General features: G+C 39.7%; 1 protein-coding gene across 1 annotated transcript in view; it reads left to right on the top strand.

The window, feature by feature from the left end:
- The first annotated feature begins 449 nt into the window (after nucleotides 1-449).
- The window catches only part of LOC132796775 (acetylcholine receptor subunit alpha-like), a 60,992-nt gene continuing 36,222 nt past the window's right edge, over nucleotides 450-25,219 (top strand). The window contains exon 1 of the mRNA XM_060808052.1: nucleotides 450-533. Coding sequence (XP_060664035.1) covers nucleotides 479-533 — 55 coding nt within the window. The 5' untranslated portion in view covers nucleotides 450-478. The remainder of the gene's footprint in view (nucleotides 534-25,219) is intronic.

Below are 25,219 nucleotides of genomic sequence, written 5' to 3'. Positions count from 1 at the left end.
AGAAGAACAACAAGAGAAATTTCATTTAATTAAATCGACAACAAGAATGAAAAGTTTGCGAATCGAATGAATCGAATCGAGTGTTACTTGCAACTATCGAAGGAAACATTTCTCAACGAAAAGAAATAAAATGTAAATAAATGCTGCCAAATCCCAAAATCCAACAACAACTGAAATGCATATAACGCACAACAACAACTATAACAAAACTGCAACTAATTTTAATAGTTATAACAACAACGAGAAGAACAGTAACAGCAACAGCAACAACAACAATCTTCTTGCAACCACGCACAGCAGCAACGCCTGCGCCAAAGGCAACTGCAACAACAGCAACAGTAACAGCAACCGCAACAACAATTGGAACTGTCACAACATTGATAATTAACATTTAGCAGTCACTGTACAACTGTAACAGCTACAACAACGTCGCTGCCACGCCCACAACGCTAGAGATAAGCGCGCAGAGGGAAATGAGATGAAGTGGTTTCAAGTGACCATAGATATGATTCTTGTGCTTTCATTTATATCAAGTAAGTACACTCCCCCTCCTTATACACATATCTTTCTCTCTCTCTCTCTCTCTGTCTATATATATAGTATAGTGTATATCCGTGCTGCTCTCTCATACCATATTTATTAGCCCACACTCTTGGGCCAATGTCCTCGACCCAATCTAATGCAAAGACCCATCCCTTCAAGTGCTTACTCAAACAAAGCCACGCAAAGGACTTGAAACACAAAACAATCGCCTGACATTGCTCGACATTCTTAGACGCCCTCCTTCCACCGCCCCCTTCCCCTCCCCATGCCTCTTCTCGCTCCCTCTCAAAGCTCATCTTGGCTGTCCATTCAGCCCACTTAAGTGCTTCGAGTTAGCAGCTCCAGATGCTAGAGCAGAAGGACAGCCAGTCAGTCAGTCAGTCAGTCAGTCAGTCAGTCAGTCGGTCAGTCGGTTAGTCAAGTCAGTCAGGAGTGGGCAACAGAGATGCAGGACGTGGGCTTACCACGTTTTTATTGCACCAGCTTAATTTGGGAGCTCAGCCATTCTGGCAGCAACCAACAACACAGAAAAGAAGCCAACAAGCAACTACAAAATGCCCTTTCTTTCCTTTATTTAAAAGACTCTTTGATTTTTCAAACAATTAAATGTTAAACTTCTATGAATTTCCTATTCATTAGAATGCATTTACTTAGGTAAAATAGTTCAATTAATAAATTCATAAATTAGAACTAAAAAAATACTAAAACTATTATTATTTTTTTTGATGTAAACAGACTACATATTAATGACATTTTATTCTAAAATTACTTCTGCAGACTTCAGACTTTAATTGGTGTTCTGCTAAAGACAGCTTAAAGAAAGTCTCTTTAAACTTTTAAAGAATTAAATGCTAAAACTGTATGAAACTAGAATGCATTTACTTAATCAAAATAGTTGAATTAATTAATGCATTAATTATTATTTTCTTATTTAATTTATTTCAGATTTATTTTTATTTCTACTTTGCTCAAAAATTACTTCTGGAGATTTTAATTAGTGTTCTGCTAAAGACAGCTTAAATAATGTCTCCTCAATTATTTGAAAGAATATGTTAATTATGAAATTCTTAATAATTTCTATTTTATGAGAACGCTATTTAATGCATTAAATTAAATATATTAGAAAAGGGACTTCGCTTTCAAATTACTTCAATACTCGTGAATTTAAGTTTATTTAAAATTGTTTAAAGTATTATTGTAAAGCTCATATTAATTACTAATTTAAAGAGAGCACAGATAATTTAATAATTCAATGAAAGAATAGGAAACTTCTGTTATATTATATTTTATCAAAATACTATTAATAAAATGATATAGATAAATGAGTTCACTTTCAAATTACTTAATAGTGCTTAAACTTTAAATTGTACTGAGGCAAGCTAGGAAAAGGCTCTTAAATTTTCTAAGAATAAATAGGAGACTATTATTATTTTCTATTTTCATCAAAATGCAAACAAATTAATAAAATATGCAAATAATTTCGCTTCTGCATGCTTCAATTTTAGGTTTTTTAAACACAGCTAGAAAAATACTCAAAGAGTAAAGAATAAATACGAACATATTATAGTATTTCAACTTTAAATTGTCTCTTTAATTTTCAATGAATAATCCATTATTATTGAATCCAAAATAATTTAGTTAACTAGCTAAATGAATTCATTTAAATTTACTGTGACACTTTAACATGAAGTAATTATGTATTTAATGCAGTCAAACCCTTTTGTTTTTTATCTGCCTTAACTACACGTCGTATACGCAATATAAATTGCCCTTTTACTATGCATCTAATTTCTATGCAAACCCTCTTGATTATGTTGAATTAAGCCAGTTAAGTGAGTTAATTACCAGCGATAACTTATCATATTGCTATTGCTGCTGCCATTAAACAATCATGAATAACAATTGATGGCAAATTGCATGTAAACGATGGCATTATATTGATTTGCAATCAAAGCACATGGCAAGGCAAGACAAGGCCAATCAACAAGAGATAGTTTATTGCGCTTTAAACTCTTTATTAAGTTCGATTTCTCATTTGGAAGGGCTAATCATTCATTTATTTCTGTGCCCCGCCATCGCATTTGTATTCGCATACGCATTCGTCCCTTAGTCTTGGGTGCTCTCTAAATGCTTGGCACGTTTGGGTCCCGCAATTTCATATGGCCCTCTAAAAAGAAAAAAAAAAATAAAAAAAAAGTAAAGAAAGGAAAGGGAGCCACCGGCAGGGTATTAGCAGATTGGGAGACATGTTGTCTGGACGCATTCGAAATGGAAAGTGCAAATGAAATCGAGTTGGGACAGTGGACGTGGACACTAACAGCTAACGGCAAACGGCAAACAGCTGACAACACTCGAAGGACAAAGGACGACAAAGGCAGCTCGACTGCTGAAAGAGGGAGAAAGAGATAGTTACGAATCGCATTCGCATTCGCACTCGAAGTCTTGGACTTCAGTCGCATTCGCATTCGCAGTCGCAGTTTTCGGTTTCAGTTTCAGTTTCAGTTTTAGCGGCATCCGCAAAATGAGGCCGCAGCTGTGTGGCAAGCAAACGTTTTGTCTGCTGCACAGACGTAAAACTAGCACAAGGCAGCCGCACAGCCACGCCCACACACACACACACCAACTGAGCGTGGCCTCAGCTGACCCAATGCTTGCTATCCACCCACCTCTCCAAAGCTCAGTCGGACGCCAACGCCTTTACTGTGCGTGTCGTCGATTTGATTTTCATTTTTTATGCGCGTCGCGTCACCAAGGCCGACATCGCAGTTGACATCACAGTCGCAGTCGCAGTCGCAGTCGCTGCTGTCGTCGCAGTCAACGTCTTGCTGCCAACAACACTGCGTTTAATGGCGCGGCAACATTTGCGGTTGCCTCACGCAAACTCAAACTCAAACTGAAACCGAAACTGGACTGCAATTAGAGGCAATCCTTGCCTTGAGCCACACAACTGAGACTCGGACAGCGCATTTCTATATGTTGCTGCTCTTGTTGTTGTTCTCAGCTCGTAAAAAGAAAGAAATGCAAAAGTGTACATAAATCTTGAGTCTTCAATCTTGCCGAAATATTTTGTGGTTGTTGTTGTTGTTATTGGCATTCACACGCGTATTTACCGCACGCTCGTTTGGTTCTTTTTTTTTTTTTTTTTTTTTTTGTTGGGTGCGCCTTAAACAAGCATCGAATTTCTTTCGATTTAAAAAGCCATAAATTCTCGTAGCATGAAAAGCTCGAGTCGAGTCGAGCCCTGGCCCCATCTTCAGTTGAGTTGCCTTCGGGCAGGCAATAAGAATCACAGCAGCAGCAGAGCAAAGCAAAGCAAAGCAAAGCAAACCGAAGCGAAGCGACAGCAAATGGCAGGCGAAGGCAGCGCCCAAAAGCAGGCAACACAATTTTTCATGTCATCATTTTGGCTGCCCAGCAGACAACGCAGTAAACATAAATAAATAGCACTAAAGCACGCCACACTCACACACACACACACACACATACACATATAGCACACACACTTAGCGTATAGAAGAGCGCATCAATAGCTGCTGCAAATGGCTGCTAATGCAGCAGCAGCAGCAGCAACAACTGCAGCAATTTTTACAGCGTCGCCGTCAGTTGCCACGCTCCAGTTTCCGCTTTGTGGCCATTAAACGAACCACACACACACACACACATATAGAGTGCTGTGTGTGTGTGTGTGTTTTCTTTGGGGTCTGAGTGCAAGTAACGCCCCACAGCAACCAGCAACCAGCAGCCAGCAGACAGACGACAACTCGTGAGCACTTTCCCCACTCGAACATACAGCAGAGGGAAACAGCTTAGAAACTGCCTTTAGCTTTGGCACCTAACAGACAGCAGACTAAAGTCAACTGACACGCCACAATTTTGCTGCTCACGTTTAGTTTTCAAATATAGCATATTATTTTATACGCTTTTCCCTTTAAATTTGCATATTTCTATTTGATATTTGCTGTATCTATTTCCTATTTAGTTTTATGCTAAACGTTCTCTTATCACTTTTGCAAAGTTTGTTTTTTTTTGTGTTTTTGATTGTGTGTGTTTTATGCTTATTTTATTGCATTTGTCCGTAGAGTGTGACAACTTCGGACTGCATTTTATTGTAAACTTATCTCGTAACTTGGCTGTCCAACTGTTTTATCTACTGCTCCGGCGGATGGTTGAATGGATTATGGCTTTGGACCACGACGAGGACGAACGAGAAGAGTGCAATGAAATTGCACACTCAGCTCTCGCCCCTCTTCACTCTTCACTCTTCATTTTTCCCTCTCTTTGCCATTTCGCCCACTCAAGTCAGTGTGTAATGTAATCGCCACGCCCCTGCGGCTGCACTTACGTGGCGCTAATATAGAAAAGTGAAGTGCTACGACAACGACGACGACGCCACTTGGCAAAAAAATGGGGCGTGCCTCAGTTGCAGTTGCAGTTGCCTGCTGCTGCAAAACGCTGCTGTACGCCCACTTTTTGGAGCTGTGGCAGTGCGACAAATTCATTGCAGTCGCATTCTGCAATGTCTGCAACGTCGTCTTCATGGTCGTCGTCGTCGACGTCGTCGTCGTCTGCTTCAAGTGCAGCATCAGAATTTGGGACGACGTCGACGTCGCAATTTTTGGCATGATTCATGACCGCAGCAGCAGCAAAAGCAGCGTCGTCTACGCGCAACTTAACAAACACAAACAGGCAAAAAAACGAGTGTGTGTGTGAGTGTGTGTGCAATGAGGAAAGAGAGATAAACTGTCACAGAGAAAGACAGAGAGAGAAAGAAAAAGAGATGAATAGGCAGCAACGCACTTGCAACTTAGCTTTGTGACCAGCAGGAGGCACCATTCATGCCCCATTGGGCAACAATCGAAGCACTCGCAGCAAGAAATGTGAGATGAGCTCGAGCCGAAGCTTAAATACACTCAAAAGTGGGTCAGCAATATAATAACGAAATGACTTTCTCTTAGAATAGGTGAAGATATGTTTACAAAACAGGGAATATATAATACTTAATTAGAATATGTGAAAGAGAAGAAAATAAAGAGTGTAGAGAGATAAATTTAGGAATAAAATATGCTCGACCCGCTAGCCATTGGCAATAAAGGCAAAATATTTCGGTATAATTCTTAAAATATACCAAACTAATGTACCGAAAAATGCTCAAAATATTCCAATGACTATAATTGGTATATTAATATACTCCCATCAAAATAAATGAAAATAATAAATATTTACATATTTGGTATATTAATATACTGATACATTTAAAATATACCTCAGAGTATTAAATAGTGGATATGAAACAAAATATAAAACATTGCGGTATATTTCTTAAAACATACTAAGTTAACATACCGAAAAATGCATGCAAATATATTATATTTTATATTTGGTATATTAATCTACTTCAATGCATCTAAAATATACCATACTATAATAGCGGGCATAAAATAATATAGTATATTTGATATATTGATTTTGAGAACAAAATAGCGGGTATATATAGTAAATATAATCATGTAAAAATATATGTTTGGTATAGCGATATACTCGTACATTTAAAATATACCACAGGATAACAAAACAGCGGGCAAACAATTGCGATAAACCTCATAAATTCATATGCCAAAGTTCATTTGCTTACATTATAAATTATGCAATTACCTTTTCATATTTGGCTGTTTAACGCGAACACGCGTCGTATGATTGATATGTGTGTAAAATCATTTATCACTTGTGAGCTATCAATTACGAAGTGCCCACCGTAAGTGCAGTATTTATATTTAGTCCCAGCACGGCATACATGTCGTATGATTGTTGTTTGTTTGTATCAGAATAGAGTGCATGTCACAAGCCTTAATCGCCACGCCATTTATCGATATTAGTCAAAGAGCTAATCGAAGTTGCAAATGGCAAACGCATCCGTGCAGCATCTTGTTGCACACACACACACACACACAACCGAACAGAACAGAACAGAACAGAAGAGCAGCATCTTTAATACCATTGGCAGCAGCAATTTATTGAAATTTCCTGAGTGAATTGTGCATCATAAATTCAGCATTGTCAGGCACTTTTGGATCGCCTCCGTCTCCGACGACAGGCTGCCATTGTTATTGAAAATTGTTGAAAATATATACACACACACACACATAGACAGTGACAGAGACAGAGACAGACAGAGAGCGGGGTCGAGAGGTTGTGTGTGTGTGGTAAATTATTGCAGGCGATGCGAGTTTATAAAGCGAAAGTGAAAATAGTCGACAAAAGCAATGCGAAAACTTTTCATGCTACAACAAAAGAGATGCGAGAGAGAGAGAGAGAGAGAGAGAGAGAGGAGAGAGCGCAGCGCAAGGAAGCAACAGCAGCAGTTTCAATCGAAAAGCCCTTTTCAACAATTTCCCTCACACACACACACACACACACAGAGTCACTCACAGCATTTGCACATGCTCCGAAAATTGCCGGCCTACTTTTGTCATTGAAATGCGATCAACGACGTTGTCGTTGTTGAGTTTTCACGGCCAAATTTGAATTGATGGTCGATGTGCAGGCATGCGTATGTATGTGTGTGTCGCCCTCTCTCTCTCTCTGTGTATGTGTGTGTGTGTGAGTTGAAGTGTGCACAAGTGTGTGCAGTTGCATAAACTTTTTGGCTTCAACATTTGGCTGACTTAGTTTGTTAGCAAGCAAGCGCAAAAGCCATTGAAAACTTTTAGCGCCTAAGTACACTTGCAACTCTTGCCCTTGCCCCTGCCCCTGCATCCCTTCCCCTCCCTCGCTCTCTCTCTATCTATCTTTAGATATCTATCTCGCTCACGCTCTTTAATAAACTTTTCAAATGCATGATTGATGATGTGGCTCAAAACCCCGTCGCTGTCGCTGTCGCTGTCGACGTCGCCACCTTTGCAAGCTCAAACCACTGAACTGACACGCCCCCTTCGCACAGGACACAGGCTGTTGAAAAGTTGTACGCCCCCCTTCTCCCTCCCTCCTCACTGCTTTTGTAAACGAGTCGCGTCCTCTGCAGCCAGAGAGAGAGTTGCCAACACGCGCTAATTGTTGTTTGAAAATGCGCCAATGTAATTACACAAATGAAAATGCATCGAGCAGCGAGTTCCAACTGAGTGTAGAGAGAGGGGAAAAGGCGAGGGAGGGGCAGAGAAAAGGGCAGCTGACAACGCCATTCGATTTGTATGTTGTTTACTGTAGTTTTGCGGCCTCCTGGCGCTGCCAGATTGCATTGTATACGAATTGCTGTTGTTGTTTGCTCAAAATGAAATGCGAGCACTGAATGCACGAATGCTCTTTGATCGAAATGAATAGACTCGAAACTCGAAGCTGCCAATCACTTGCTGCAAATCATTAGACAACCGAAACTAGTTTATTATATATAACATATATAACACACACACACACACACACACGCACACTATTCTCTCTTATGTTCGCTCGTTTAGTTTTAGTGAAAAGCATTTTCGAATTTCCATTCACATATCCTCGAGTCAATTAGGCCAATAATCATTGCTGACAATGGCTACAATGCTTTGCCAATTAGAACGATATTTATTTTCCATGTACTGCACACAAGCATATTGTGTTCAGTTCTTGTTCCACTCACGAGTATCAAATGATAAACGCATGTGCATAGAATGTCTTTTGTGTGTTACTCAATTTCATTAATTAGCCTTTGAATTTCTTCATTTTTTTTTTTTTTTGGAAATTATTAGGAATATTATTAAGAGTTGTAGCTTTTGAAGTAAAATTAAATAAGGAAATTACAAATATTTTTAAAAATTGTTGCTGTCAATTGAGCAACTCGAAATGCTTAAATAAATTTATGCAAAAAATAACAAAATAATTAAAAACGAAAACTGCAATCAGGTCTTTTAGAAATACCCGAAATACCAAATGCTTTATTTGGTATATTGATATATTTCAAAATTTCTAGCATTTGCATTATTATTGAGAATATTTTGATTTTGCATAAAATTGTAATATGGAAGTAAAATTTCATAGACAAGTTAATAATATTTTTGAGAGTTGTTATTGCCAATTGTGAACTAAAAGTGCTTTGGCAAGGAACGGAAAAATTATTCAATTGTTCATTCGATTTAATTGCCAGTTGAAAACAAAAGAAACTATTATTAAATTACTTTCTCACAATATGAAATGTAATATTTAATATGCAGTAGAGAAAGTTGCTTAATTGTGCATAAATGGCAGCAACCAGTCGTATACTTAATATGTCTGACAAATCACATTGTACAGCTGAGCAACTCCTTTATCAGATCTGTATGTTTAGAGTGTGGGCGATGCTATCACAATCTGTGTAGCAAAATTACATTAGTTTTGTTATTCGGCCAAAGCAAATTACATTTTCGAGTTGCATTTGCAATGAATTCGTGTAATTTTTGGCATTTGGCTTTTGGCTTTAACGCTGCAGTTGCAATTGCAGTTGCAGTTGTAGCTGCAGTTGAACAATAGTTGTTGCACAGTTGTTGTTGCTGCATTGTTGCATGTTTGCCCAGCCACAATGCAACAATCAGCAGCTTTAAATGGGGCGTGGCATGCACAGCGCCTACAATTGTGTCCAGTTGCCATTTCTGGCCATGGAATTACGTTACCAAGTGCGGTGGTGGGGTGGGGGGGGTTGGAGATGCAGATCATTCAGGACACTGCTCGACGTGGCCAATGCGTTTTGATAAATGAACTTGTGTCGGTTGTCGGTTGTTGTTGCCACTGCCACTGCCAAATGAGCCCCGCGGGTTGCGTGACAGCAGCCACACCCCCAAAAAAAAAAAAAAGGAGGAAGAAAAAAAACAAATGCCGCCACTTGAAAATTGTAAGACCTCGGGGCGCAAAAGAAATGCAGGAAGTATGACAAACCGCAAAGGAAGACGAATCATGACAAAAAAAAAAAACACCAGAGAAAGAAAACTGCAACTACAACTAGAAGTAGGAGGACAGCGGACTGAGGACAGCGGACTGAGGACAGAGGACGGAGGAAGTGGGAGGCGTTGTGACTTTGGCGGAAATGACAAAAACGAGTTGCGACCGCGAAGGCGACAACGGCAGCTGCAACTGCCACAGCCACAGCCACAGCCACAGTTGCCACACAGTCATTGCCTGTGCTTTGCTGCAACTGGCAACAAAGGTCTTGGCTGCAGTTGAAAATTTGCATTTATCTTCAAGTCGGGTTTCCTTTTTGCGCCGCAACACTCTGCTTATTTATTTACTTGCCACACAGACACACACACACACACACACACACACTTACACTTTGTCGCACACACTAAGTCATGAGGTTGTTGCAAGTGCACACAATGTGAGCTGAAAAATTTGTTGCCTACTTTTAGGCTGATTTTATGCCATTTTCCTTTAAGCACTGTGTGTGGCAAGTGTCGCCATTTACAAGTGGCACAACGAGTTGTCATACCTTGCCACCTACGCTGCGTTGCCCCCACCGCTCGCTCCCTCCTCTCCTCCACTTTGCCACTTGCCATGCATTTTTCATGCTGCATTTGGACAAAACACAACACAACACAACAGCACAGCAGAGAGAATGCGCTCTCGCCTGATGTTTGTCATATGGCTGGCGGGCTGTCTGTCTGTCTGTCTGTCTCTCTGTCTGTCTGGTTGACTGTCTCCTGGCTGCAGCTCCTGGGGCGTGTTGCATGCATCTGCATGTCGCCTTTTGCCGTTTTAACCTTTTGCATAATTTGATGACAGGACTCCCCACTGGCACAGGTAGCAGCAGCCAACAGCTAGCAGCCAGCTAAATTATGACTGAAGCACCAAAGTTTTCCCAAACACTTTCCGCAGCCTCTTAATGGTTTCCACTTCCAAACAGCAACATCAAGAGCAGCAGCAGCAGCAGCAGTAACTGTTTCTTGCCGCACTGTCATTGACCGTTGCCACGCTACCAAAAAAAAAAAAGAAAAGCATTTTCTATAATTTAATTTAATTTAATCTCAACTCAAGTTGCAGCCGCCCAAAATCAGCGTCAGGCACATACATAAAGTATATATCTAGCTACTGCCGCTGTTGCTGCTGTTGCTGCTGATGCTGTTGCTGATGGCGATGCTAAAGCTGCTGCTGCTGCTGCTGCTGCACTCGCCGCTCCTTAGGGCCTCATGCATATTCAAAGAGCATTTCATGAACTCATAAGCACCGCCTGCACTCTCACACCACAGCTGCAAACACACACAACAACTTTGCTTATGCGCCTAAACAAAGCTCGACTCGACAGTTACCCTCTAAAATTTGCGAAATTCAAAATGGTACATCAATTTCTATTTCTACCTTTTTTTGTTGTACATATCAACAATGATTTTGGATATAATTAAGTTATGTCTTTCTATAAAATAAGTTAAATTGGCATATTATATTAAGCGCTTTTATAGTGAAATTCTATTATTAAATGAATTGTTGAAAGTTGATATATTTTTTTATTTTGTATTATACCTAAATATGATGATTGATGAAGCTACTTTTCAAACTCATTCGAGTACGGAAATTCAGTCAGCAAAAGTTTTGCAATTGTTGTGATTTGCTTATATCGACAAGCTGTCAACTTGTTCTTATTACACTGTGCTGCCAACTCAACCAAACTATGCAATGAATGCCTAAGCTATCGATATCAATATCGAATTTATGCTTAAACGCTCCTTATCGATATCGAATGATTGCTTAAGCTATTGATATCGATATCGAATGAGTTCCTAGGCCATCAAAATTAAATGACAGCTAAAACACTCGTTATAAATATCGAATGACTACAAAGTTATCGATATCGCTGTCGAATTATATATTATATGTATTTGATTTACAATTGCTTCTACCCTAAAATATAATAATGCTCACATACTACACGATTGTTTGGCATACCCGGTGTACTCATTTGTTGTGTGCAGGGTATGATAAGTACCCAGCTGAGTGGACCACACGAAGGTGTTGGATACTGGCTGTTGGCTGTTGGTTGTTTGGCTCTTTCGGGCCTTGGGCTGAGATGGGGATGAGTGTTGGGTGTTGGGTGTTGGGTGTTGGGTGTTGGTTGCTGCTCGTTGGTTGTTGGCTGTTGGCTGTTGGTCGTTGGCCAACCTGACTCAATGAGCCCCTGGCTGTTGACTGTTGCCTGTTGGCTCTTTGGCTCTTGGGGGCTCTGGCTGCTTCTTGACTGTTGTTTTCCTCTTCTCGACTGCATCAACTAGGACATTAGTGAGATAATATTGATAAGAACATAAATGATGGCAAGCATGCTCTGTTGTTGTCTATTGATAACAATTATGTTGATCGATTTGCACACACAATTATGCATAAGGAAAACATAACATAAAGATAGTATTATGTTGTGTGTGGCAAACACACACACACACAAACACGCACGCTTGAGTGAGTGCACATAAAATGCAAAGTGCGAAGGTGAGGCAAGGTAACAACCAGTTGGCAGTTACCCGCCATGAATTGTTGCATGTTGCAAGTTGCAGCTGCTGCCGCAGCTGAGTGATACTCATCATGCTCGTGCTCAGATACTTTACGCCTGATATGCTGCAACTCATTTTGCATTGCATTTTTATGTGTGCGAGTGTGTGTGTGTGTGTGTGTTTGTGTGTGTGCGACAAGTATGCGCTTGCATGCCACAAACTGCTGGCAAAGGTGCAACAGCAAGGGAAACGCAGCTCAGTATTTGTATTTGTTTATCAAAGCGCGAACTTTTCTCTGAGTTGCTGTACAAATTTGTTAGCAGCTGCACTTGAGCACTGTGCGTATGTGTGCGTTTAAGTGTGCGTGTGCGTACATACAAGTGTGTGTGTGTGTGTATTTACTACTTCATATCTTTTGCAATGCATTTACAACTTGCTTGTTTGTCCATGTCAGCAAAATTTGCACACAGACCCATCGCAACTTTGTTGTACTTGCTCAATGACTATCCCACTTACTCTTCATCATCTATCTCTCTCTCTCTCTCTCTCTTTCTCTCTCTGTCTCTCTTTCACTGTCTCTGCCTTTGCTGCGCTTTGCATGCATATATTTATTGTAATGCAGTCAGTGAGAAACAGAGAAGAAAATCACATGAATTGTGCTGAGCTCAACAGAAGCACAAATTCAAATACAACAATTAAGTAAGCTGCAAAACGAGTTTGCTCGACTCTGCGTTACGCTGCCATGAGCAAATACGCTAAACTGAAATCCATGTTAAACAGTTGTTCTTCTTCTCATTCAACAACATTAAGAGCTTAGTTGTGCACTTTAAAGAGTTGTCTATATAAAACAATATATTTTATGTGGAACATAAATGTGGCAAAAGTACAACTGAGTTTATGTCACAAAATAGAAGTGCAGGATAATTTCAACCATTCTACTTAAATGGAAAGTAAAGTAAAAAAGTAAAGCAACGAAATTTAGTCCGGCCAACATAACAAAAGAGTTAAGTATTGCGACAACCAAAAAGACTGTGGCATTAAAAATATCCACTTAATAGGGGGAGTTCACTTAGTAAATGCATCCATTGTGATATCATTGAATGAATAATAAATATATGAGTAAATACATGATGTTTATTATTTTTATTCTTGCACTTTTAAATATAGTGCTAGTCTCTAGAGGTGGAGAGATAGTAGGCGCCATCGATATAGTGTCAATATTATCATCGATAGTCACCGATAATATCGCCCGACATACAAATTTTGACGTAATGCAACTAGTCTTGTATTTTTTATTATTTTTTTATTTTTATTTTACAAAATTAACAATAATACAAAAGAATATTAAAGATAAGCAACAAGGCCTTCAACTAGTTTGTCTTGTATTATTTGCTTGTCCTGTATTCTTTGTCGCAGACCTTTAAAAACCCCTTTAAAAACCCTTCCAGACATGTGCAACTTTACTCTTTTTTGTAGTACTCTACCTACCTGGTACAGAATCCTTTTCAGAGTCTATGCTGGTGCAATCTAAGTCCTGCTAGTCTGTTCTTGACGCATTGACGATTGACGATTATACTCCACCTTTACTAGTCTCTAAACATATTCTTTTACTATTTTGAAAATGCCATTTCTCTATGATGCATACATAGTTTGTTTATTGAAGTTCATCTACTGCCTTTCAATATAAAATATATATTTTATAATTATATGATTTATTGCTTCACTTCAACACAATTAGTAAACGCTAAGTAAACGTTCTGTCAAGCCTAGAAACGAACAAGCGAATCCAATCAACAATTGCCTAAACGATATTGATCGAGTCTATCAACATTTAGCAAATGTACAAACATTTTATAGCATTGAACTTTGGCTCTCTCTTTTGCTCTGCGTCTTTGTCCTGCTGTCTGCTTGTCTTTTTCTAATGGACTCTCTCGCAGTATAAGTACAAGTACTCGAGTACAACTAATTGATGGACTCACCTGCTAATGGGGAGTAGTTCCTTGACCTGCATATCCCACTGTCAATACTCGACTCGGCTGTCAGCGAGTTGCCAACTGCCAATTGGCAGTTGCGAGTTGGCAGCGGCAGCTATTAGCCAAGTAAGTAGTAAGCGTTTAATGAGCCATTCGATTTGCTTGCGCTTTAATCGTCGATAACGAGCGATTACTTTTCATTTGGCGGCAAACCGCAGAGGCGAACCTCGCCACATCCCGCAGCAGCACAAATGGCTCATTTGTCTTCCAAGGAGTCGCGTGTGTTGCGTGTGTTGCGTACGTTTGTGTGTGTGTTTCGTGTGGCATTTAAAAGCCGCAAAGTGCGCAAAGGCGCGCGGCATGTTGAATGTCTAATGCCAAGGCAAACAAATCAATTTGCCATAATCGAGTCGAGTAACATTGACAATCGACTGTACGCATAAATGAAATGCTGTGTCCCTTGTTGCCACACACACACTCGCACACACACACACACACATACACACACAGTTTCGCTGCCTTTGGGTGCGTCTCTTTTGCCTGCTGCCAGTTGAGTGACAACTCGGCAGCTCGGTCAGAAGTTGCCTCTGTGCACACTCACTGCAATTACAAGCCCTCTCACACACACACACTGATTGACACACCCACTCACACACACACACACTCCCTCACACATATGTGTAGCGCTATCTTTGGCACAGCGAATTGGCCGCTTCCCGTGCTGGCGACGACGACACGAATTCGCAATTAAGTGATTTTATGGTCGCGTATTTCAATTTATTGCCAATCGAGCGTGCCGGCATGTCTCCGCCCCCCCTTTTCCTTCGCCCCGCTCTTCCCCTCTCTGCTCTCTGCTCGCTCTTGACATTGACATGTGCGTTGGCGCTTGCAGTGCATGGCGCTGTTTTTTAACATTAAGCGATATTAGATTTATGGCGCACATTTCGCACGCTTCTCCATCTCTCTTCCTCTCTCTGTCTCTGTCTCTGTCTTTCAATGGCTGCATTTCCGTTGCCCCCGCCCCCTTTAACCATTCCCTGTCCCTCTGGATAGTCAACGCGTGTGTGCGTTATCTTGTCAGACAACGCGGCAGCTTGATTACGTTGTCATTGCCAGCAAACTAAACCCTTGGCCACAAACGTCGCCATCAACGCCACAAAATGTCACGTTTGCCCCCAGACACACACACACACACACACACCCATATACACACACACATTCTCGAACATTACACAATCTGCAGCTCACAGCTCAGCGGCTGTCTTCAGTCTTCCTGCTGTCAATTAAGCTTGTCCAATGTTAATGCCACGCCCACTTCAAAAAAACTTTCAATGCGCTTACAAAAGACATTGTTTGCTTTATTAATCGCTTTTGCCTCAACATTGTTGCCACCAAAAACAAAATCGAGAAAAACGAGCACGAGAAATAAAATCCACTTCCCATTGCCATTAAAAAAGCGCTTGCTTCAAAAGCCATAAATACTACAAAAGAATTGCAGCACTTATAGCTTAAAATTGCTAAATTGTAAGGCGACAATATTAAGAAATTCTCTTCGATATGTTTCATGCAATTTCTTAACTATTAAATAACCCAAAAATAAGTCAAGAAAATAGTTTAATCAGTTGCTCCTTTCAATAGTTTAAATTATTGTTGATATTTGCTCATGAACAACAAACAGAAAATACTTAACAGAAGCATATATGCTAGTTAAATAGCACTTTTAAATAGGCAAAGTTAACATTGAATATGTAAATTAAAATTAAATTTTTATTAAATGCTTCAGTATTTTATTTTTTATTTATATTTATTTTTCTTTTTTTAATTAGACTTTTTTTTTCTTTTATTTACCATTTTGTATACGTATTTATTCATTTTATATAATTTTAATTTGTTTACATTTTATTTTCTGTTTTTATTTTATTTTATTTTATTGTATTGTATTTATTATAATCTTACTTTGTTCCTTTTGTTGACAAATTGAATATATTTTTACGCTTGCTGTAATATTGCATTTTCTCATTTAGAATATTGCACACAATTTGGTTGTAAGACAACTTAAAGTAAAGCTGACAAAAATATAAAGTCGATGGTGTTAAAGCTGCTTCCTAGTGCTTCCTGCACATATGTTCTCGTTTGTCACAAAGCGATTATACCCTTGCACCCCCCGCTGCTTATCGGGTATAACTGTGCTGTTGGCTGTCATCTTTAGCATAATGCAAATCGATAGTCGAGAGAGAGAATGAATGAATTGTGTGTGCTACAGGGTATGTTGCAAGTATGTCGATGTATTTTGTAATCAAGGACGAAAAGAGCAAAGTGCTGTTCAATAGTTTTTTGTTGCTGTCTCTGTCTGGCTTTTGGGCGAGCTTCTTTTCTGTGTGTGTGTGTGTGTGTGTGGCAACTTCCGCTTTCCGCCATTCATAAAAATGGCAGCCAGCTGCTGCCTCTTGCAACGCGAAGCGCCAAACGCAAACGCAACGCATAAATGCTAAAAGTGTTTCATGTTTTTTGCGTGTCAATGATGCCAGCATACGCACACACACACACACACACACACACACATTAGCGTGGCTCAAACTTTTTGGTATTGAATTTTGGAGCAGGAGGAGAAGGGCGAGAAAAGTGCGAGGCAAACACAAGTTCAATATGCGCGCCCGACTCGTTAGAAATGCTTTAACTATGTGAACGCTGAAATTGATCTCCCTGCTCGCCCCCTCTCTCTCTCTCTCTGTCTCTCTCTCTCTCTCTCACCGTTCTCTCGCTCTTGCCCTTGTTGTTTGTGTGCGTGTTTCCGACGTTTTTTACTTCCGTTTCGTGTTCTTCGCCTGCCTCGCCACCAACAGCAGCATCATCGTCACCACCCAATGACGCACATTAGCGCGCTGCTGCCAACGGAATCCAGCCAGAAGTTCCGGATACAGCTAGAATGCCCTATCACTACCCTTCCCTAGCCGCCACTCCACCCCCTTCGCATGCCTAGCACCTTGAGCTTCCCCTCGCACTCGCACTCGCGCTCGCATCAAGCGAGTGTCATTAGAAACTTTTGCTGCGTGTCGATTTGACGCACGGGGCCAACATTTTGACACATTGCCAGACATTGAAAGCGAGTCGAGGCAAAAGGGAAATGAGAGGTGAAAAGAGAGAAAGAGAGAAAGAGAGAGAGGGAAGAGTGGGGGCCGTGCATTGCAAGTTTGTCTTGTTTTTGACGCATGGCCATAAAAAATGATGATGGGGATCATGCACGTGCTCACGCTCAATTCATCAGGCAGGACGCAACACCTACGACGACACAGCGACAACAGCAGCAGGCAAAAGAAAGAGCAAGAGATAGATAGATAGAGAGAGAGAGAGAGAGAGAGAGTAAGGACAAGCAGGACATAGAGCTGGATGGATGAGGGCGTCGAACATAGTTGATGGGCGTCGGTGACACTCTGCAAAAATATTGGCATTTAAGCTCCGGACGCATTTAAGGCTGACAGGTGCACAGCCAACGAAGCAACAGAGGGGGGGTAAGCGAAAGGAGATGAAGAGAAGAAGGTGAAAGCGAGGCGAGAACTAGCTTGAGTTACACTTTGAGGCAAGCGGAAGCGTCGCATCGCATCGCATCACATCGCGTCGTGCGTGCGTGTGAGTGAATGAATGAATGATTGCATTCGATTGCATTTGATAGCAAATAATTGCAGCTGTTATGGATTTACATGCAAGTGGATGGCGACCTGCTGTCAGTGCATGTGAATGCCACGATTATTCACAATGAATAGAGAGAGAGCTGGCCAGCTCAAACACGTAACTAACATGTAACATGCTGCGCTTCCCCTCTTCTCTATCTCTCTCTCTCTCTCTCTGTTTTAGTTGTGCACAACAATGCAAACTGTCAAACATTCATCATTTAAAATGTGCATTGAAAATGAGATGAATATCTTTTAGTGTTTGAGTGTTTATTTGCTTTAAAAGCAACTGCATTTATACACAAGCATATTCGGTAATAATCCCAAACTCGTATTTAAGAATTCATTTTCTAATTTATTTCTATTCAAAATAAATAAGAAATATATTTCATTCTCTGTTCCTTTTCATCTAAAAATACGCATTGATGGTAAATGGGAAATAAATCCAACTCCTACATGTATTCAAAAGAAAAGCGTAAGCAGATTTAACTAACAGTTTACTTTCTATGAAGCTTTCGAGTTTGAACAAAATTTAATATAGAATTATTTACCGAAAAGCGTTACCAACAGTTTAGTGCCATTTGTGTTTTAGAGTTGAACTAATTCAATATCATTAAAACGAATTATAATAAGTAGAAATATTTACAAACTTAGGAAGTTGACTGCTGACAAGAAATAAATAATACTCCTAAATAAAATATTGTTGATATTGATATATGTATATTGTCCACTGCTCGAACACAAGTTTTTATAGTGAAATCTTACTTACTTTATTTATGAAGTTGTTTGCTTCTGTGCTCTAAAATTCGTACTATATCTTGTTGTAAAAAGGCCACCCAGGTATCACAATTAAATACCAACAACTTGTTGTTTTAAATCTTTAAATCTTCGTTGTAACTTGTCCCTTCTACTTGGATAAAGCAAAAGAAAATGATAGAGAGTTAAAAGAGAAGAGCAAAACACTTTTAGGGTTACTTATTAGCTTGCGTCTGGTCAATTATCTTTTGCTCCTAGAAATATGTATTTAATATAAATACATATAAATATGTTTATAAAAAATGCCCATTATTTGAACAACTCTTTCTCTTCTATATTACTTGTTAACTTGTAAACTTTCGATAAAGTGTTCTAACTGAATACCTCTAAAATAAGTAGTTTTCTTTCCGATTCTATATTAAAGCCGAAGACCTCATCAACCAGTGCTTTAGAAATACATTAGTGTTCATTTCAATTATATCTAAGCTTTTTTTAAATAAATAATATATCCATTAGCTACACTTATGATTACATTTTGATATGCATAACATACATTCACATTAGCACAAATGTAAAATAGCATTGTATTACAATGTAATTTACACTGTCAACAGCTTGCAAGCATCTAAACAAGTTTGAATGCACTCATGAATATATTGTCGCACCTGCTGGTCTGCTCTAATACACTGAGTGCGAGAGAGAGGGAGGGGAAGGGAGGGAAGGGGAAGAAAAGATAAAGGAACTCAGTTACTTGACATTCATTGCGGCAAATAAGTCGAGACAGATGCTTTGACTGCCCACAAAGGACGCCGCAAGCTCTCGACACTCGACAGTCGACAGACGAGACTCGACACTCAATTCGCCCCCTTCTCGTCCTGTCGCCCCTTGCCCCTTGCCCCCTTCGAGGGCAACCCTTGGCCCACATTGTGTTCCATTCCAATGTCGTTGCGTTTTGTTCCCTTTTCAGTGCTCAGTGTTCGCTTCTCTGTTCGTTTCTTTGCTGTGTGTTCGTCCATCAACGCAATGAGACGGAAATCAGCTTGGTCAGCATTCGATTGCTATCCCCCCTCCCCTTCCCTCCCTCCCTCGACGATTGTGGTGGCATTCCGCTGGTTAACTGGTTGTCCCAACAACCAACTTCCTCCCCTCTTCGAGTCACCACAATCCACGCTCAAATTATTCATATTTCTTTTCTTTTTCTGTATGCAGCATTCACGCTTTACGCTCATCGCGTTATTCTTGTGTATTTCATTTGCAATTTGTTATTGCTTCGCATGTGAATGGGAACATACTACCAACGAATGAACGACTGAACGAATGAACGAACGAACGTGTTTGTGTTGTCAATGCAATACACTTTGCTCTCAACTTTGGCCAAATGGCCAGCGAGCACTCTGACTGCACCTTGCGGTTGCAGCATTGAGGCACCAAGGATCTGTGGCACTCGCTCTCTTTCTTTCTCTCTCTCTCTCTCTCTCTCTCTCTCTTTCTCCCACATGCAACGACAACAATGAAGTGAATGCGGCCAGTTTGTCACCCAGATTCACAGTGTGGCATTGGCGTTGGCGTTGCCCAGCCGTATGGTCAGCAACATTTTTACATTTTGCATTTTGCATTGTTCGTCGCAGTCTTTTATTATTCATACGCCCCGTTTGCGGCACCAACCACTCGCCATTCGCCACTCAGTTGCAGTGGCAAATTCCGTTTCCCTCTCAGTCTCTGTTTTTTTTTTTTATTCTTTTGCCGTTGCCAGTTATCATTCACATGCATTCACAATAATTGCGTGTAAATTTCAAGCGTTTAAAAAGTCAACTCAACAAAAAAGCCAAAAAAACTATATAAAAACGAACGTCAACAACAACAGCAACGAAAAAATTTTGGAGCTCTAGTTGAGAGTGCTCGAGCGAAAGCGTTTCAAATAAAAAAATGCATGCCGCATATGAGTTGAATGAAAACGAATTAAACACTCAACACTCCAAGTAAAGCTAGCAAATTAAGTTGTTTAGCAAATCACAAAATAAAATGATTTAAATAAAATTAATTTTTAAAGTGACCTTGTATCTGTTGTTCTTGTATTCTGTTGTTGGGGGTCAACTAATTTTATTTTGCAATTAAAAAAATGACATTCTTAATTTGAAAACGTTAATCAACAAGCGCTGAATGTGGAACTCGGCAGCGCACACAAAACTGTCAGATAAAAACCACATTTAATTAAATTATGATTTATGTGCTAACTACATCCATACATAGTACTTTTTATACCCGCTACCCATATGGTAGAAGGGCTGTTATAACAACCAGGAATTGAATGTAACAGACAGAAGGGGGCATATATAACTGCAGTATTTAGCACTCCTGAAAATTAAGTTGCAATCTTATAAAAATTGAATAAGGTATTTAAAAAAAAACTTTTCAATTCTATGGTATATTTTGAACTTAATAGTATATTGGTACGTTTTAAGTTGCTCTTGGTAGTATATTTTTACAATAATACCACACTCTCCAGCTTTAATGGAAAATAAATAGTGGGTAGTTTTCGAACGTAAAAGTACATTGGTTTATTTTTGTATTTTCTTGGTATTTTTAATAATAATACTCACTCTTTTCCGTTCAGGGTGTTTTTTTTAACGTAATGGTATATCGGTATGCTTTAGTATTTCATTTGGTATATTTTTATAATAATACCGCACTCTTTCGCTTTTATGAAACATAGCGGGTATTTCACAGTCGACGCTAGCTTTCTTACTTGTATGTATATACATTATGTGCTGCAATTATATGGCAAATATATACATACATATATATATACTATATGTTATATATTGGTATTCCCGTGTGTGCAACAAATGGCATTTTGACCCATTTGCCAAACAATTTTTTGCAATTTGAAAGCGACTTTGTAAAAACTATTTTGTGAAATGCATCCATTTATCGAATTAAGTCTTTCCAAATAAAATATGTGTCCATATTTTGTAATTTATAATGCAAAGGCAATTCGTTCGATTGAATTGCACTCAACATACAATATCATTTTTGTATTGCATTTCTTTTTTTTTCGTTATTTTTTTGTTGCATTGGGATTATATTAACAAGCAGCAACAGCAACAACAATAAAATGCAGCACATTTATTATTTAAATTGCAACTTTGTCATGGCCATTAACTTGATAGATGCCAGGCACAGTTTAGTTGTGGCAACTATCAACTGACGAACCTACGCTAAATTATGTTGACATTTCAAAATGTACAAAATATGATCTCGATTCGTATGCACAACTTATTTGTGAATTTGTATCTGCATATCCTAGTTAACATATCCTTCGCTATTCATTTTGCCATGCAAAACACACTTAACGCACACAACATTGACAGCGAATGACGATAAAGTCAACTTCAAGAGTGTTTCTATTTATACACGCCACGCATAGCATAGAGGGAAATATAAAGTTTGCTTTAGATTTTTGACTCACCCAATTTCCACCCTTCAAATTAAAAAATTCAGAATAGCGAGCGTATATTTGAAGGAAGTGTAGTATTTTTGATTTCTGCAAATTTCAGCTAAAAATTATAGAAGTTATTTAAGAAAAAATTGTATAAAGCAAAAAAGAGCTGCTTTAGTTGACAGTCAGACATATTTTGTATTCTATAGTATATTGTGAATACAATATTATATCGATATACCAAATACAATTTTCGGTATATGTATGTTAGTATGTTCGGTATATTAATTCGATATAGTATATGGATATACCAAATAAAAGAGGTATTTTGATTGTATTTTAGTATTTGTTTGGCATATTAATTTTGTATCGAATAGTAGTATATCGATATACCAAATACAATCTTCGGTATATTTTAGTATTTGTTCTGTATATTACTTTTGTATATAGTAATAGTATATCAATATACCAAATACAGTCTTGGTATATTTTAGTATATTGTTTCGGTATACTAATTTGATATATGATAATTGTATATCAATATAACTAATACAGTCTTCGATCTTTTCCAGTAGATTAATTTGGTATATTTTTAGAAAAATACCACGCTATTTTGGTTTTATTGAACTTGGATAGCGGATATGTCATAGTCGAGTACCCTCAACTGTAAATTTCTTACCTGTTTCTTTTTTTAATTGCAAAGAAAATGCATGAATGTGTGTGCGTGTGTGTGTTGCGGAAGTTTGTTCACAAGGCAGAAACACAGGAGCATGAATATCCTTATGCTTATGCAATGCTGGATGTATGTATGCAACATGCTTAGCAATTCGTAGCGCGTTTGCGAGCATACAGCTAAATATTTATGAGCACGAGCGACGACGACGAAAAGGAATACGAAAATGACAAGAAAACAAAATAAAAAGCGTATGAAACGAAATAAAATGCAATGAAATAAAATAGAAATAGAAAATAGTTGCAATCTACAAGGCAAATTTAAAGTTGCAGTCGCAGACAACATTCTCAAAGGATTTAAAAATACAACTCGTTAACGTCGTCGCTGCCACCTGTCTGTCTGTCTGTCCGTCTGTCTCTCCGTCCCGCAAAGTTGACTCTGCGAGTTGGCCTTGTCTGCTCTGCTCGGTGCTCGCTGCTTCGTGCTAACGTTTTGTTGTTAAGCCATTGGAATTTATGGCGTTGTTTACACAAAAATTGCATTCGCCTTGCAGTTGAGTAAACACACGACTTTTGCAAAAAAAAAAAGGAGAAGGAGAAGGCGGGCCAACGATGGCGACGGCGACGACGACGGCGACAGCGAAAGGAAAGCAAAAGAAAAGCATAGGAAAAAGCATACAAAAACAATTTGGCAAGTCAAATTGAAATGACTGCATTTCAGATAGAAAGAGTTTCTCAGCTTCCACTTCTACTTCAGCTGCTACTGCTACTGCTGCTGCTTCTTCTTCTTCTGTTGGAGGCGCCCTTAATGAATGCCAATTACTGCTGAAGCAGCCCTGCAACTCGATTATGTTGCAAGCGGCAATTTCAATAACGAGCAACTTCTCATTGCGCTGAGGTGCTCTGATCTGCATAAGGTGCAACTTCACTTTTTACTTTCTTCTTTTTTGGGCCCTGCATCTGGCAGTTTGCTTAATTAAAATCAATGTGCGGCCAAGAAGTAATCCGAGTAGGGGGAGTAGACGTCGTACGACGCCGCGTATACGCAATGTGTATTAATTAATGCGACTTGCGAGTTGCAACTTGCAACACAAGACGTCACACACACACACGTACATATAAATTTCTAATGGCCAGATAGCAATTATGTGAGTGTGTAGCATGAAGACACGACCCAAATGCGCATTGCCATAGAGCAGAGCAGAGCAGAAAGGAGAGAGAGAGAGAGAGAGAGAGAGAGAGAAGGAAGTGCGGACAATATGTGGCATGTGGCATGTGGCATGTAGCTGTCATTTGACGCATAAACAACGAAATTGCATTTAGGCCGTAAACTGAGCTAAAAAGCGTCCACATTTCTCCTCTCTCTATATCTTTGCCTGCTCTCTATTCCCCAAAGAGAGACAACAAGACAACAAGACAGCGACAGCGCCAAAGACAAAACCTCGACAAACTAATTAGAAATTGAGATCAAAGTTGTAATCGGATTTGCGAGCAAATGAAATTACAAGACAAGGCATGTTAATAAAAGGTAGCCAAAGCATAAATACAAGCATCATAATTTGTCATACAACGAACGACAGCAGACGGCAGACGACAGACGGCAGACGGCTGACTGTGGCAGCAACTGGCAGCAACTGGCAAATGGCGAGAACACGCAAGGCAATCATAAAATGTGCTTTTTGGGTTACCTTAATGTGATTGTCAGGCCACATGTAAGCAATGAAAGCAGTCGATTAACACCAGCACACACACACACACTCACACACACACAGACAACTTGTAAATGTGTGTGTACGTTAAGGTCATATAAAGTATACGCCGTGTGTTGCGGCTGGCGACAAAAGCGGCCAACGCAAAGGTCCGTTTAACTTAACGTTTCCCACGCGAGCAACAACAGCAACACACACACACACACTGACACACACACAAAGCGAGTGTCGCACACACCTGGCCAAATGAATGAGGAGTGAATGAATGAGTGAATGAGCAAGTAAATGTGGGCATGAATGTGCGGCAATGTGCGAGCGAAAAATATATGTATATACATATTTATTTGTGAATGCCATCGGGAAGTTGTTTTTCTTATTTTGCGAGAGAGTTCTAAAAGCATTCCAAGTTGCGGCCAAGCGCTCTTAAAGTTGCTGCCATGAATTGATGTTGCCCCAGAGTAACATAAAGTATGCCACACACACAACAGCACAACAGAAAACAGCTGGCCACAAGAATACGACACAAATTGTGAGCTAGTTAATTTTTGAAAAACCAAGCCAAGTTGCAAGCGCAATGACTTGAAATCGATGCAATGCGATGCGTGCAACCGAGGACACATCGACACAGCTAAATGCTTCACTAAATTGATTATACGCCCCGTGGCGCTAATTGGCAATCTAGTGTGTGAGCAAGATGTGTCGCTGTGTAAGGGAGAGAATTGCAGGTGCCCCTTAATGATGCAGGAAATGAGTTAATGCGCGCCCCGTCGTCCTGTGTCGAGTGTCCAGTGTTGGCAGCTCAGTGAAGCGAACGCTGAACGTTGAACGCTGCTTGTGGTCTGGCATGCAAAGCATACGGGACAAGCTAGAGATGGAGATTGGGGATTGGAGTTGGAGATGGAGATGGAAGGCAAGAACAACTGTGGCAGATGTTGGACGAGCGAGCATTGTCGCCAATGTCATTATACGAAGCGCGCACTAATCAGCTTATCATTATTACAATGACCACGCCATGGAGCATGGGCAAGGGCAATAAAAATGCTTG

Source organism: Drosophila nasuta, chromosome X (assembly GCF_023558535.2).
Source record: "Drosophila nasuta strain 15112-1781.00 chromosome X, ASM2355853v1, whole genome shotgun sequence".
Taxonomy (NCBI): Eukaryota; Metazoa; Arthropoda; class Insecta; order Diptera; family Drosophilidae; genus Drosophila; species Drosophila nasuta.
The sequence above is the reverse complement of the archived record's forward strand: the minus strand, read 5'-3'. Positions and strand labels throughout refer to the sequence as shown.